The sequence below is a fragment of the Cnephaeus nilssonii genome, assembly GCF_951640355.1.
Source record: "Cnephaeus nilssonii genome assembly, chromosome: 6".
NCBI lineage: Eukaryota > Metazoa > Chordata > Mammalia > Chiroptera > Vespertilionidae > Cnephaeus > Cnephaeus nilssonii.
Window position 1 is genome coordinate 97,360,982 of NC_137077.1, and position 15,590 is coordinate 97,376,571.

Sequence of the window (15,590 nt, forward strand, 5' to 3'; positions counted from 1 at the left end):
TTTCTTTCCACAATGTGTCTTTTCCCATCCTTTCACTTTTAAACTAATTGCAAATTTGAATTATTTGAATTATATTTTATCTTGTTTTTTCATCTAGTCTGACAATCTCTGGCTGATGATTGGATCATTTCATACATTCACATTTAATGTTATTATTGATAGAATTACAAATTAGATTTACATGTGCTATTTTACTTTTTGTTTTCTGTCTGCTCATTTCTTTTTTGTTTCTTTATTCCTCATTACTACTTTCTTTTGCACCAAGTGTTAAAGAAAGTAGTAATGAGGAGTGATATTTTCTAGTGTAGCATTTTAATTCTTTTAGTGATTTTTAGCTATATTTTTATTGCTCTAGGGCTTACCAGATACATCTTGTCAGAATCTATTTAATATTTATACTACTTTCAGTGAGCTATAGAAATATTACTCCTTTGTAGCTCTATTTACTCATTCTTCCTTTTGTGCTATTGTTCTTATATATTACATCTATATCTGTTATAATATTCAATACATATTTTTAGTTATCTATCCTAATATATAAAAATCCAGGGACCTTCAAACAACTGGATGGAACACCAAACAGCAGGCTGTGTGGGGCAACAAGGCTGGCAGGGGGGGTAGTGAGGGGTGACCAAATGACCAAGCGACAGGCTGCATGGGGCGACCAGGCCAGCAGGGGGGTTAGTGAGGGACCACCAAACGACTAAACAGCAGGCAGCGTGGGTTGATCAGGCTGGCCAGAGGGGTAGTTGGGGGCGACCACGCCGGCAGGGGGGCAGTTGGGGGCGACCAGGCTGTCAGGGGGGGCAGTGAGGGGTGACAAGGCCGGCAGGCAGAGGCGGTTAGGGGTGATCAGGCAGGCAGGCAGGTGAGCAGTTAGGAGCCAGCGGTTCCAGATTGTGAGAGGGATCTTGGATTGGAGAGGGTGCAGCCTGGGCTGAGGGGACACCCCTCCCCATGCAGAATTTCATGCACCAGGCCTCTAGTCTATATATATAAAGAGCCAGGGTCGTAACATCCAAAACGACCAAAGACTTGACCGAATGTCAGGGTGAGCGTGCAGCAGGCAAGCGGGCTGAACTGCTGACCTCTCACAGAGAGAGAGAGGCGGGGCTGATCAGCAGTGGCAGCGGCTGCTGGCAAGGCCCGGAGAGAGAAGCAGGGTGATCAGACAGACAAGCCTCTCTCTCTCCCAGAGGTCAGCAGTTCAGCCTGCTTGCCAGCAGTCTGCTTGCCAGCCTCCCACTTTGGCCCTTGAAGCAGCCATGGCCACTGCTGATCAGGCCCTCCCCCAGCACAGGCGCACAGAGGCCCCTGCCGCCCCGACACTGCGCGCGCAACCTCCTCCTGTCTGGTCGACCTATTACGGCATCCCGGTTAATTAGCATATTTCTCTATTATATATATAGATTATATATATAGAATACTAAGTGACTTGGCCTTTTTTCTTTTTAAATTTTGTATCATGGAGTATTTGTATCTTGATAACATTCTGTTTCTATATGGTACAGAGAGGCTTCTTGTAGTGTCATGATGGTAATAAGAATACTGCTCAGACAGTGGTACTGAGATGATGGATTTATATAATGACTAGAGGCCCGGTGCACGAATTTGTGCATAGGTGGGGTCCCTTAGCCTGGCTGGCCATCAGGGGAGCTGGCCGGCCATGGGGAGGGACCGCTGGAGGTTGGCCAGCCGGCCGTGGAAGGTTGGCTGGCCATGGGAGGTTGGCTGTGGGAGCACACTGACCACCATGGGGCAGCTCCTGCATTGAGCATCTGTCCCCTGGTGGTCAGTGTATATCATAGCAACCGGTCAACCAGTCATTCAGTCGTTCGGTTGCTTAGGCTTTTATATATATAGATGTTTTATTATTTTAATAGCTAGATTTGCATATGTTTGGGAACTAATTTTGAAGTTTGTACTAACACAAAAGCAAGAAATAGAAAAGGAGAAGAGAAACCTAACATTAATTTGAGTACCTGTCAAGTTTGATATTATAGGCAGGGGTACTTATATTAAACCTACAAGGCCAATTTTGTGATCCTCAGTTCCTTCTGGGGAAGGAAGCTGTGGTTCTTAGTGTTAGGTAATGGGTCCAAAGGTACACCACTAGTAACTGGTACAGCCTAGATTCCAACCTGGCAGACCACTGTCTGGGCCCTTTCCACCTCATTCCTACAACCAACAAAAGGTTCATACAATGATTCTTTTTACCTGTTTCTACGACTTACACATACTGGTTATAATTATTAATGCATAGTGGCCACAAGGGTCCTTTGCCCTTTGTATGTCAGATTTTAACCTTTTGCACTCGGATGTAGAGTGGGACTCGACACGGTTAGCATCGGTAGCAGCTCATATGTTGAGCCACACTCGACACATAGTTTCACCGCGGGGGGAAGGGGGATTTTTGTCTATTTTTCCATTATCTTTTCTTGTTTTCATTAGCATGAAAGGACAAGTAAAATGTAAATGTCGTCTCAACTGATGCCAAAAAAGAAAAAAATGAAAAACCGATAACGCATGTGAAATTTATTAGGAAACTAGTACATGATCTTGTTGGAGAATTCAGAGATGGTACACTAACTTCCAGGGGTAGATTATTATCCACTAACTTAGAGCAATGTTTAGATGGAAAGCTCCATATAATCACACCTCACCCTAACAAAAAACACAAAGATTGTGTTGTTTATTCTAACAGAAAAATCAAAGGAGGAAGAAGAGAGACGATTTATATTTGCGAAACATGTGAATGTAAACCAGGTCTTCATGTAGGTGAATGTTTCAAAAAATATCACACTATGAAAAATTATAGAGATTAAAATTACTCTTGGAATGTATCAATAATTTGAAATATAAAAAAATCCAAATAAATAAGTTCGTATGACAAGAAACTCCAGTTTTTTATTCTACTGCCGCACTTTGTAAAATCTGGGGTATTTAAAAAATTAAATCCCGAGTAGAATAAAGGAATTGAGAAAAAAGCAAGTGAGTGCAAAGGGTTAAGGTGTATCTCAATTGCACAGTTCTAAGGTAACTTGCAACAGTAAGTATTCTCATTCCATTCAGCCTTCTAAGCACTTTGTATCTTTCTTTATGACCCTACAATAGGGTTAGTGTCTGTTCTGGTCCCATCCACCTTCTGCCTCTCCTTCTCTTTGAGTTCTCTGAAGCTCCTGACCACAGTGAGGGGTTTTCTCAGGAAAGTGTGTTTGTGAATGTGCTAGATTGGACCTTCAAGGTTACTCATGGCATATTTATGGTAGAACTGGATTAATATTCACACTCTGTATATTGTCTATCTTGCTTTCAACTGAGAAATATATATATATATACACACACACACACACATACATACATACTAGAGGCCCGGTGCATGAAATTTGTGCACGGAGGGGGGGTGTCCCTCAGCCCAGCCTGCACCCTCTCCAATCTGGGACCCCTCGAGGATCGGGCCTAAACGGACAGTCGGACATCCCTCTCACAATCCAGGACTGCTGTCTCCCAACTGCTCGCCTGCCTGCCTTCTTGATTGCCCCTAACCACTTCTGCCTGCCAGCCTGATCACCCCCTAACCACTCTGCTGCCAGCCTGATTGATGCCTAACTGCTCCCCTGCCAGCCTGTTTGCCCCCAACTTTCCTCCTCTGCCGGCCTGGTCACCCCTAACTGCCCTCCCCTGCAGGGTTGATCGCCTCCAACTGCCCTCCCTTGCAGGCCTAGTGCCTCTCAACTGCCCTCCCTTGCAGGCCTAGTCCCTCCCAACTGCCCTCCCCTGCTGGCCATCTTGTGGTGGCCATCTTGTGTCCATATGGGGGCAGCCATATTGTGTGTTGGAGTGATGGTCAATCTGCATAATACTCTTTTATTAGATTGGATAGAGGCCTGGTGCATGGGTGGGGGCCAGCTGGTTTGCCCTGAAGGGTGTCCCGGATCAGGGTGGGGGTACCCTTGGGGTGTGGGGCAACCTGGGTAAAGGGCCTGTGGTGGTTTGCAGGCCGGCCACGCCCACTGGCGACCCAAGCAGAGGCCCTGGTATCTGGGATTTATGTATCTTCTACAATTGAAACTTTGTAGCCTAGAGCGGAGCCAAGCCTCCTGCTCGCTCCATGGCCAATAGCCATTTCACTTGGGATTGATGTATCTTCTATAATTGAAACTTGGTAGCCTGGAGTGGAGGCCTAGGCCAGCCAGGGCTGCAGAAGCTTTGCTTCCTCCATTGCCAGGGGCAACCCTTGCCTCCTGCTCTTTCCAGCTCCGTAGCTGCCGCCATTTCTGTTTGGATTTGTTTACCTTCTATAATTGAAACTTTGTAGCCTTGAGTGGAGGCTTAGGCCGGTAAGGGCAGGCGGAAGGCTTAGCTTCCTCTGTTGCCGGGGAAACCCAAGCCTCCCTCCTGCTCTCTGTGGCTGTAGCCATCTTGGTTGGGTTTATTTGCATATTTGCTCCTTATTGGCTGGTGGGCGTGGCTGGTGGGCGTGGCTTGTGGGTGTAGTGGACTTAGGGTCAATTTGCATATTACTCTTTTATTAGGTAGGATATATATATATATATATATATATATATATATATATATATATTTGTTTGTGTTCATTTTAGCAGATTTAAAGAAAGCCTCCAGTTCGAATGCTGCCAAATCCTGTCTACCGAAGTCTGGACTTCGTCCTCCTGGATACTCACGCCTGCCCGCAGCCAAGCTGGCAGCGCTTGGCTTTGTGCGGAGCTCCAGTGTGACCTCCGTCTCCAGCACCCAGTCCCTGGACAGCGCGCAGCCCGAGCAGAGCCGGCTGGCTAACTGTAAGTGGGGCGGCTGGGCAGGCAGCTTGCACGGTTCACCAAATAGGAGCAGGTGAATTGGCATATGCGTGTAACAGTGTTTTGTTTTCTTTATGTAATAAGCTGAATATTTGGGTTGACTAGCTTAATATGTCATCATTGGGATTTAAAAAAATAATCTACTGAAGAAAAGTAGCCTGTTTCACACTATCATTTTCTCAGTTATGGGGAATTGATGGGATGGAAAAATACTTTTAAATTACCCTTAAACTAGAAAATGAATTGTTCAGGGACTGATTCCAGGAACCCTTTGCTTTGTGGTTTCTAAGTAAAAAGTCCAAGATCCATAAAAGGTGTTACCACTTTGTGCTGTCATGAAACATATTATATTTTAAATATTAATGGAAAAATCACCTGTGATTACCTGTAATGCCTTCATATTGATGGAGCACTTGACTGGATATCTAAAATTTAATTCCAAGCTGTTAAAATTGGAAAGCACAGCTGAACTTTTTCAAGTCTGTGACCAGGATGGTCCCCATTAGCTGATATGATAGCTAACAGTCTCAAAGCATGTCACAACAGCCAGTGTCCCTAAAGAAGATCCAGAGGCTGCCCATTTGGCTAAGCCTTTGATGGCCAAATCCCACCTCAGCCTCATCAACTTCAAATTTATTGTTATTGGATCTGAAGCCATGGCATCTTAGATGTTGGTTAGCAAGAATCTGCCGAGGGCCAGGGAAGTTTTAGAGGTTTTTATGTGGGGATCTATTTTGAAGGGATTATGGTAGTTGGATCAAATTGGAAGAGGGAGAGGGACAGGGACAAGGACAAGCTTGTTCTTTCTTTGTCTTGTGTTTACAGAGGTGATCTGTGGAACATTTGTACACTTAAAGTTCTAAATTTTGGTCTACTTAGTTATTCCTAGAAGTAATGCATGCATTTTCCTTTATCTTGATGTGTTTGTAAGCAGTTTCTAAGAAGATTTTTACTCTCTTGGTTTCCTGAAGTTGCTGTGGCCCAGACCTACTTTCCCATCAGATTCATTTTAAGAATACCATTGTAATTAGGGATTATACCATGGCACAGCTGATGTCTCAGAATCTGAAATGGGAATATATTAAGGAACTATTTGCAAATGTGTAACTCATGTTTTTAGATATGTATGTGCATAACAATCTGAAGATTTTAAAACATAGAAGCAATTCTTTGTCATTATTTTTAGTATTAAGACTTCCAGGGACATATTTCTCTTTTAGAGGGAGCATGAAGGAAAAATATCTCATGTGGTATATATATTTCTAAGGAAAAAATGAAGATTTTGATTCCTTAAAAAAATTAACCTCAAGTGAATTGAACCATGTCCCCATGGCATCAGCTTTTGCTAAAGGAGAGCTGACAGATGTGGACAGAATAATTCCAGGTGTGCTTTTGGCATTTCTAATCACCTCTGCTTCAAAGGAAACTAGATTGGCACTCCCTGAACACCCTTGGCTTATGTGCCAGAGAAAATAACTCCTAGTTTAAAGGCTTCATATTAAAGAATGTTTAATATTTCTATTCAGAATTTTCTATTTAAAAAAATAGTATCTTAGAATTTACTTTTATTTGTCACTAAACTATAAATTTGTACTTCACCGGTGAATCACAAAAAAAAACTTCACATGTATTTTAATAGATATCTTAGTACCCTTAACCATCCTATCTAATAAGAGTAATATGCAAATTGACCATCACTCCAAGACACAAGATGGCTGCCCCCATGTGGACACAAGATGGCCAGCAGGGGAGGGCAGTCGTGGGCAGTTAAGGGTGACCAGGCCGGCAGATGAGGGCAGTTGGGGGAGACCAGGCCAGCAAGGGAGGGCAGTTGGGGGTGACCCAGGCCTGCAGTGGAGGACAGTTGTGGGGGACCAGGCCTGCAGGGGAGGGCAGTTAGGGTTGACCAGGCCAGCAGGGAGGGCAGTTAGGGTTGACCAGGCCAACAGAGGAGGGCAGTTGGGAGAGACCAGGCCAGCAGGGAAGGGCAGTTGGGGGGGACCAGGTCTGCAGGCGAGGGCAGTTGGGGGGACCAGGCCTTCAGGGGAGGGTAGTTGTAGGCGATCAGGCCAGCAGGGAGGGCAGTTAGAGGTGACTGGGCTGGCAGAGGAGGGTAGTTGGGGGAGACCAGGCCAGCAGGGGAGGGCAGTTGCGGGAGACCAGGCCTGCAGGGGAGGGCAGTTGGGGGGGTACCAGGCCTGAAGGGGAGGGCAGTTGGGAGGACCAGGACATCATGGGAGGGCAGTTGGGAGGGACCAGGCCTGCAGGGAGGGCAGTTTGGGGGGACCAGGCCTGCAGGGGAGGGCAGTTTGGGAGGACCAGGCTTGCTGTGGAGGGCAGTTGGGGGGGGGGGGACCAGGCCTGCAGTGGAGGACAGTTGGGGGGAACCCAAGCCTGCAGGGGAGGGCAGTTGTGGGGGACCAGGCCTGCAGGGGAGGGCAGTTGTGGGGGACCAGGCCTGCATGGGAGGACAGTTTTGGGCAATCAGGACAGCATGGGAGGGCAGTTGGGGGGGACCAGGCCTGCAGGGGAGGGCAGTTGTGGGGGACCAGGCCTGCAGGGGAGGGCTGTTGGGGGGGAACAGGCCTTAAGGGGAGGGCAGTTGAGGGGGACTAAGCCTGCAGGGGAGGACAGTTAGGGGTGACCATACTGGCAGGGGAGGACAGTGAGGGGCAATCGGGCCAGCTGGGTAGCAGTTAGGCGTTGATCAGGCTGGCAGGGGAGCGTTTAGGGGGTGATCAGGCTAGCAGGAAGAAGTGGTTAGGGGCAATCAGGCAGAGGCAGGCGAGCGGTTGGGAGCCAACAGTCCTGGATTGTGAGAGGGATATCCAACCACCCACCAGGATTGGGCCTAAATGGGCAGTTGGACATCCCTCAAGGGGTCCCAGATTGGAAAAAGTGCAGACTGGGCTGAGTGACATCCCCCATTCCCCTTCTATAAATTTCGTGCACCAGGCCTCTAGTTATTCTTATAGTTGTTCTTAGATTTAATATCAAGGAAAATTGTGTTTTTGTTCCTTAGTGGGGAGATGATGCTTTGATGATAAGGATTAAGTAAAATATGAAGGAAGCTCTTGAAAGACTGAAAGTCCTATGATCACATCTTTTTTGGTTTAGCTCATAGAAGCAGCTAACATGATATCAGAGTTCGTTCCATCTTTCTTCTTGGAATGCTGTTCTTTTTTCAGACACTACTTTCCCATCTCATTCATTTTAGGAATATCACTATGATTAGAGATTATGTTGTGGCACAGTAGATCTCTCAAAATCTGAAACATGACTATAAAAAGGAACTATTTTTGAATGTATAACTCATGTTTTTAGATACTCATGTGCTATAATGTCAAAACAATGTCCATAGTGACTGTGGAATGACTTAAGTGATTGACTGAATCCTCAGTGTTTCCTGGACTACCTTGGCTTTGCTGCAGCTCTTCTGTGCTGTATTCCTGGGTTCTGAGGGGCAGGTGATGATGAGTGTGGAAAGCGGAGGCCTGTGAATCCCCTGGGTCTCGGCAGTTCTGTGTGGAACCCTCCACCTAACTCAGGCTCCGTGCTATCACTGCAGCCCCACTGGACAGGGGCTTCCTATTTGCAGCCCCCGCCTTCCATCTCTTTTTACCTTTTCCACAAGGTTTTGACAAATGGAGCAGACACAAGGAGATGGACTATATCTGAAGGTCCTGGGAACCCAAGGGCATCTTAGCATCCACTTTATAGCTGAGCAAACTGAAATCAGGATGGCTAACTTGGGCCAGTGTTCTTTCTCTATTTAGTTCTTAAAGCTGCCATACAGGGTGAAGACACACCCAGGATTTAAAACCTTTTCCTTCTATTACTGAAGCAACTCTTAGAGTTGGCATTGCCTTGAGGGGCCCCTCAGGCCAAACCCCACCTTACCTACCCTGCCCAGTGTCTTCAGCCAGGGACCCCTTAGTGTGTGGGCTCTGTAAGTGGTGGGGAGTAGTCCACTTGTGAAGAAGCTGGCTCTGAGACTGGGCTGCTCACTGCGTGGGTTCAGGCTGCCTCTCTGTAATTACCAACTAGTAGCCCGGTTCCTCTGGATGAATTCGGACCTTTATCTTCATTGTGCTACAGGAGACAGCCCCCGCACGTGTTCACCTCCTGAAGGTTATGAGATAGACCCATTGAGAACTTCAAATAAAACTTTAAATGACACTAGTGACCCAGAGCTTTTTTAAGATTGAAATTGAACAGAAAAGAAAGTAATTCTTTATCTTGAAACTTAAATTTAAAATCTTAGTACTTGAGCATGTTTGACCCAGGATGTAGCTCATAATTTTTTTATAGCTTTCAGAGAAGGAAAAAAAAAAAGATATGCCCGAGGCAATAGAAACTTAGAGAAAAACAATTACTGATGAATTTAGTGTTGGTAACATGCTATAGACTAAAGTATACCTGGCTGTCAAATGAATCAGCAGTTAGGTGTAGACTTGATTTTCCCAGTGGGTAAGTAGGTATAATTTAAAGTTAAAGCCTTTGAGGGTGTGCATGTGGGTGGGGGGAAGAGGAAGACTTAGGGTTTCATGAATTAATCATTAATGGAAATAGGTCATATCACCTAAGGATAGAATACTTTATGTAGAGGATCATATCTCATTGTGTATTCTGAATAGCATCTAACCTACAGGGTGCGCAGAAACAGAAAATCTCAGAAAAGAGTATGATGGAGGTGACATTTGCAGCTGCCCTTTCCAGTTTCTCCTTAGCTTCCTCTCTTTTTATACCATCATGTCTCCTCTATGGGATGAGCTAAGACCAGAAATCACAACATAAAGAATTTGAAAAGATAAATTCACACCCCCCCACACACACAAAAAAAAGTCCCCCCCCTCTTTCTTTTCTTTTCTTTTTTCTTTTCTTTTCTTTTCTTTTCTTTTCTTTTCTTTTCTTTTCTTTTCTTTTCTTTTCTTTTCTTTTCTTCTCTTCTCTTCTCTTCTCTTCTCTTCTCTTCTCCTTCTCCTTTCCTTTCCTTTCCTTTCCTTTCCTTTCCTTTCCTTTCCTTTCCTTTCCTTTCCTTTTCCTTTCCTTTCCTTTCCTTTCCTTTCCTTTCCTTTCCTTTCCTTTCCTTTCCTTTCCTTTCCTTTCCTTTCCTTTCCTTTCCTTTCCTTTCCTTTCCTTTCCTTTCCTTTCCTTTCCTTTCCTTTCCTTTCCTTTCCTTTCCTTTCCTTTCCTTTCCTTTCCTTTCCTTTCCTTTCCTTTCCTTTCTTTCTTTCTTTCTTTCTTTCTTTCTTTCCTTCTTTCTTTCTTTCTTCCACTTCTTTCTTTTTTTTTGGTGCAGGAAGTAGTAGGATGTTTGGGAAAGTAGGGCTATAGCTGAAGAGTTGGACAGGGATGCTGACATTTGTATAAATAAAGCATGATACAGGATGCATGTGCCACAGCCCTAGAAATGACAAAAAGTTGGGGTGGAGGGCTGGTTTCTGATTGGGGTGATCAGGGAGATTCTCAGAGCGCTTGTAAGCTGGGCAATGTTTTAGGAAGTGGATGTGGGCTCTAGGAGATCATTGGGGGAGGGGTGCATCCTGAAAACCACCTGAATCCAAGGGCCAGCCTTACTGGTGCAGCAGCCAGTTCATCAAAATGTTGTCTGTCTGCTGACTACAGAGAGCCATGTGTTTAAGCTTCCCAAGTTTTGTTCTTAGAACGGATCCATTTCAGTTTTTTGGTCTTCCCTTTGGTCATCTAATTTATAGCTTTAGCAATTATAACTTTGGATATGATGTTGAATTCATATTTGCAGCCCCCACCTCTCTCTAGAACTACTCACCTACCTTTCAAATGACCTTCCAGATACCTTCAACTGGGTGACTCAAGTTACCTCAAACTGAATATTTCCCCCTTAGGGGGTCTTTTATTATCTTTTGCAAACCAATGCCTACTCTCCAAGTTGCTCTATGTTTAATGATATCTATGATCTCCTGGTTGCTGAGGCTGAACATCTCAGAATCAGCATTTTCTGTTATCTTCCTTTGTTTGCTTTTATATTCAGTGATCAAATCTGATCAGTTCTTTCTCTCTCACCTTCACCTTAGTCTCTTCTCTTCTCATTATCTCCGTACCTCTCACCTAAACTATTCACTGAACATTTTCACTTTCTAATCCATAAGGCACTTGATCCTAAATAATTTTCCCTTAGACCCTGTTTGATTGTTCTATGGTGTCCCTGTCATTACTTCTACTCCTTTCTGGGTGTGCAAGTCCTCCATTACCTGTCCAGCCCTCTTCTCACCTTCCCTACCTACACACCATCCCCTCACATATATCCTCAACTAGCCAACCAGAATTATTCACATTTTTCTCTGAGAGATTTATGCTTAATGGGCCTTTGGGTCTTATTGTGAACCATTCATCTCTGCAATGCTCCTCTCTCCCTCAAAATCTCTGTATAGATTGTCATTTTCAAGTGCAATTACTTGAAAAACAATTACTGATGAATTTAGTGTTGGTAACATGCTATAGACTAAAGTAAATACCACTTCCTCCAAAAAGCCTTCCTTTTTCTGTGAACCCAAAGTTATCTTTTCTCCTGGGAGCTTCTACAAAGCACTTGCTTTTAGCACTTTTGTGAATTCACACATACCATGTCATTGTAATTATTTGTTCCTATGTCTGGTCTCCCCTATGGATTGTAAGGATTGAGGATAAGGGTTATGTCTCAATTTTAGTGTCTCTCATACTACTTCGCATGGCCTTTACATTAGAATTTCAAGAAGCATGTTTCCCTAATAGAAACATTTTCTCTTAGGTGAGTATGGAAAAGAGAGACCCTTGAGAGTAACTTGGGCAGCTTTTGGAAGTATTTTGGATTTGGAATCATTTTCACTTTATCAAGACTTTCACAGGTTTTGATAGTTTATCTTTGTGGTTTTCACACTTTTCTAGAATCTCTAAAATATTGCTTCCATTGACTATGGTGTACCTATAGATAATTTATACAACTCAAAGAGGAGAAAAGATAATAGGTCATTCTAAGTGTAATTATATTCAGAGATAATTTATCATGTAGACTGACCTCATAGTTTCACAAATGCCTAATAACCTATATATCTCCTTGCATATAATTAGCCATTTTAAAAGAATTGGGCTAAAACCTTACTGTTGAGACTTTTCATGACAGTATTTCAAAGTTTCCAAAATTAGGTATTTCAATTTGGAGAGATTCGATATTCTCATTAAATTCTAGAGTTTTCATTTCTTGTTTTAGTACTTAAAATAAATAAGTAAATATTTTCTAAATTATTGAACAGGATTTAGGTTCTGGGAATATAATCTGAACTGGAAAGTCACTAGCCTTTTTGGAAGGTTAACCAATGAAAATTAGAGTTAATATGAAAGCGTTTTGCAATGCTAACTTCAGCATTTATGCTCATCCTATATAATAAAAGGGTAATATGCAAATTGACAGAAGGGTGAACAACCAGTCACCGGGGGGCGGGGCTAGTGAGCAGGCGATGCCAGGCCAACCAAGGCAGATGACAGCAGGCAGAGGGAGGGGACAGCAATCAGGGAGCAGGGCAAATAACAACATTAAAATATTTCTTCTAATTAATTCGCTTTCAATGTGCACAAATTTGTGCACCAAACCAGTAGTCCTATATAATAAAAGCCTAATATGCAAATCCAATGAACAGTGGAATGACCGGTGGAACAACTGGTCACTATGATGTGCACTGATGACCAGGCAGCAGATGCTCAACATAGGCGCTTCCCCCAGCCTGCAGGCCCCAGGCCAGCCAAGACAGGTGCCAGCAGAGGCCCTCCCGATCACACTGCCAGTTGCCCCATAGAGGGAGGCAACTGACATTGGTGGTGGTGGGGAGCGGGGCCAGTGAGCGGGCGGCGCCAGGCCAGCCAAAGCATGTGCCAGTGGGAGCCCCCAGATTGCCCCACTGGTCACCCCACAGATTGGCCCTGATCACCGGCCAAGCCTAGGGACCCTACCTATGCATGATTTCATGCACCAGGCCTCTAGTGAGTGTTATAAAATACATTTACATAAATAACAGTTTAGTTTCTATATTGGACATGCATTCTAAATAAGATCAGAGTTGACAAGAAGTATTATTAATAACGCCTACTGAAACAGCAATTAACCTATCTCATGTTCTATTGGCGAAGAGAGGGTCATTTTTTATTCATGGAAAAGGAGCTGGAATGGACCTGTAAGGTCAGATTTCAGAGGTGCTATTGTCTATCCTATATAATAAAAAGCTAATATGCAAATCAACCGAACGGTGGAACAACCAGTCGCCATGACACACACTGACCACCAGGGGGCAGATGCTCAATGCAGGAGCTGCCCCCTGGTGGTCAGTGTGCTCCCACAGGGGGAGCACGGCTCAGCCACAAGCCGGCCTCACGGCTGGCGAGCGCAGCAGCAATAGTGGAAGCCTCTCCTGCCTCCACGGCAGCACTAAGGATGTTCAACTGCCAGTTGGACATCCCCTGAGGGCTCCCAGACTGCAAGAGAATGCAGGCTGGGCTGGGGACCCTCGCCGAGTGCATGAATTTTGTGTACCGGGCCTCTAGTTTGAGATAAAGCCTTATTGGCATCTTTGTATATTCTCTTTCAAAACACTCAGACAATGATCCAGAGGTGAGATTAGAATATAAATGTATTTTGTTTTGTTTTTTAGTAAGTTGACCATTTATGGTTGTAAGTAAGATCAACTGTAATTTTGGGATATTTTTATTTATAGTAAAAATAATGCTTCATTGAGATGCCTTATTTTTCTTCACTGTCTTGTTTTATGAAGAGCAGATTGCCCATTTTTCTTTCTCCTGTCCTGCACACATCAGTATCTGTTATTGGGTAGAACAGAACTCAGTGCTGGCAGCTGGTGTGACCAGGACACTGTGATCCTCGCCCTTGTGAACTTAGAATCCAGTGAGGAGCTGGGAGTGTGCAAGTATGCAGGGAGCTGTAAGTGTGACTGTGGCTGAAGACTGCACAGCATTGGGTGGGCAGGTGGGGAAGGAGGAAGCATCTAATCTTCCTGAGAGGGGATGAGGAAAGACCGCATGACCCTCGGGTCCTCTCCAGGCTGTCTCAGTCCTACTAATTGTTCTGCACTGGTTTTAGGTAATGAGAATGTTTGGATAAAATAATACAGCCAAGAAACAAAACAAAACAAAAACTAATAAGAAAAGCAACAATGAAAGAAAACATGATAAAAGATGTGGGTAAATTTTGAATAATCCTGGAAGCTGGATGATGGAATTATGAGAGTTCATTATGCTATTTACTTCACTCTTTTGCATGTTTGAAAATTTCTAAAAGAGAAGATTAAAATTCCATCTTCTCTCTGTATTAGCTTTCATTTTTAAGAGGCAACATAGTGTAGTGATGAAGGACGTGGTCTCTGGTGATAGGTTGCCTGGGTTTCATCCTGCCTCTGTGAGTTACTAGCTCTGTGACTGGGTAATTACATATGGTATTAATGAAACTCTCTGTGCCTCTGCTTCCTCATTGTAAAATCTTATCTAATAACAGAGAAAGATGTAAATTGACCGTACCTTCGCTATGCCCACAGCCAATCAGAGTGAGTATGCAAATTAACCCAACCAAGATGGTGGTTAATTTGCATACATACCTGGGTCCAGGGAGCCTCCTCGGCACCCAGGTCACTCCCAGCCGGCCATCAGGCGGAGGCTTTAGGTTTAGGAAGGGGCCGAGGCTGCGATCAGAGGGGCGGGGGTCCCCTTTCCAAGCCTAAACCTGGGGTGGAGGCTTGAGGCGTGGGAAGGGGCCGAGCCTGCCATCGGAGGGGCAGGGTTCCCCTTCCCAAGCCTAAACCTGGGGCAGAGGCTATCAGAGTGGCTGGGGTCCCCTTCCCAAGCCTAAACCTGGGGCAGAGGCTTTAGGCTTGGGAAGGGGCCAAGCCTGTGATTGGAGGTGCAGGTGGGGAACTCCTTCCCAAGCCTAAAGCGTGGGGCGGAGGCTTTAAGCTCGGGGAGGTGCTGAGCCTGTGATTGGAGGTTGCGGGGGGAACCCTTCCCAAGCCTAAACCTGGGGTGGAGGCTTTAGGTTTAGGAAGGGGCCGAGCCTGCGATTGGAGGTTCTTGGGGCGGGGGGGAACCCCTTCCCAAGCCTAAAGCCTGGGGTGGAGGCTTATGGCTTGGGAAGGGGCTGAGATTGGGATCAGAGGGAAGGGGAAAAAATCAATGGAAACATATCCTCAGGTGAGGATAAAAAGAAAAATAAAGAAATGTCATATCCTATGAAAGACACATCTTGAAAATGCTTAAAGAAAGTTGTCATTTTTTCATGGTGAAGGGACTGGGGTCTGTGTTGATGAAAACACCTTGGTGGCTGTGGTGACTGGCAGTGGCTGCAGCAGTGGGGTGATGGGGCTGGCGCCTTCCCCTGATCAGCCCAGTCGCCTCAAGCAAAGGGAGGCCAGACTGCAGCTTAGGTCCACTCCCAATGGGGTACAGGCTTAAGCCATCTGTAGGACATCCCCTGAGGGGTCCCAGTATGTGAGAGGGGGAAGGCTGGACTGAGGGACCCCTCCCCAATCCCCAAATTTCATGCTCTGGGCCCCTAGTAATCTATAATAAAAAAAAGTGTAATATGCTAATTAGACCAGACAGCCGAATGACCTTCCGGTTGTCTTTCCGGATGTCCTTCTGGATGAATCTGTGGCAGCGGGGACAAAGGCAAAGGCAGTTAGGGGTGATCAGGCAGGTAAGCTAGCAGTTAGGGGCATCAGGCAGGCAGGCAAGTGGTTAGGGGTGATCAGGCAGGTA

At 45.1% G+C, this 15,590-nt stretch overlaps 1 protein-coding gene across 4 annotated transcripts in view; it reads left to right on the plus strand.

Annotated features, from left to right (window-relative positions):
- The window catches only part of MTUS2 (microtubule associated scaffold protein 2), a 603,680-nt gene that overhangs the window by 278,366 nt on the left and 309,724 nt on the right, over nucleotides 1-15,590 (plus strand). For 3 of the 4 annotated variants that reach the window (XM_079775057.1, XM_079775058.1, XM_079775059.1), the window contains exon 5: nucleotides 4,602-4,799. In XM_079775057.1, the coding sequence (XP_079631183.1) occupies nucleotides 4,602-4,799 (198 nt within the window). The remainder of the gene's footprint in view (nucleotides 1-4,601; nucleotides 4,800-15,590) is intronic. The other variant, XM_079775060.1, reaches the window with a different exon arrangement.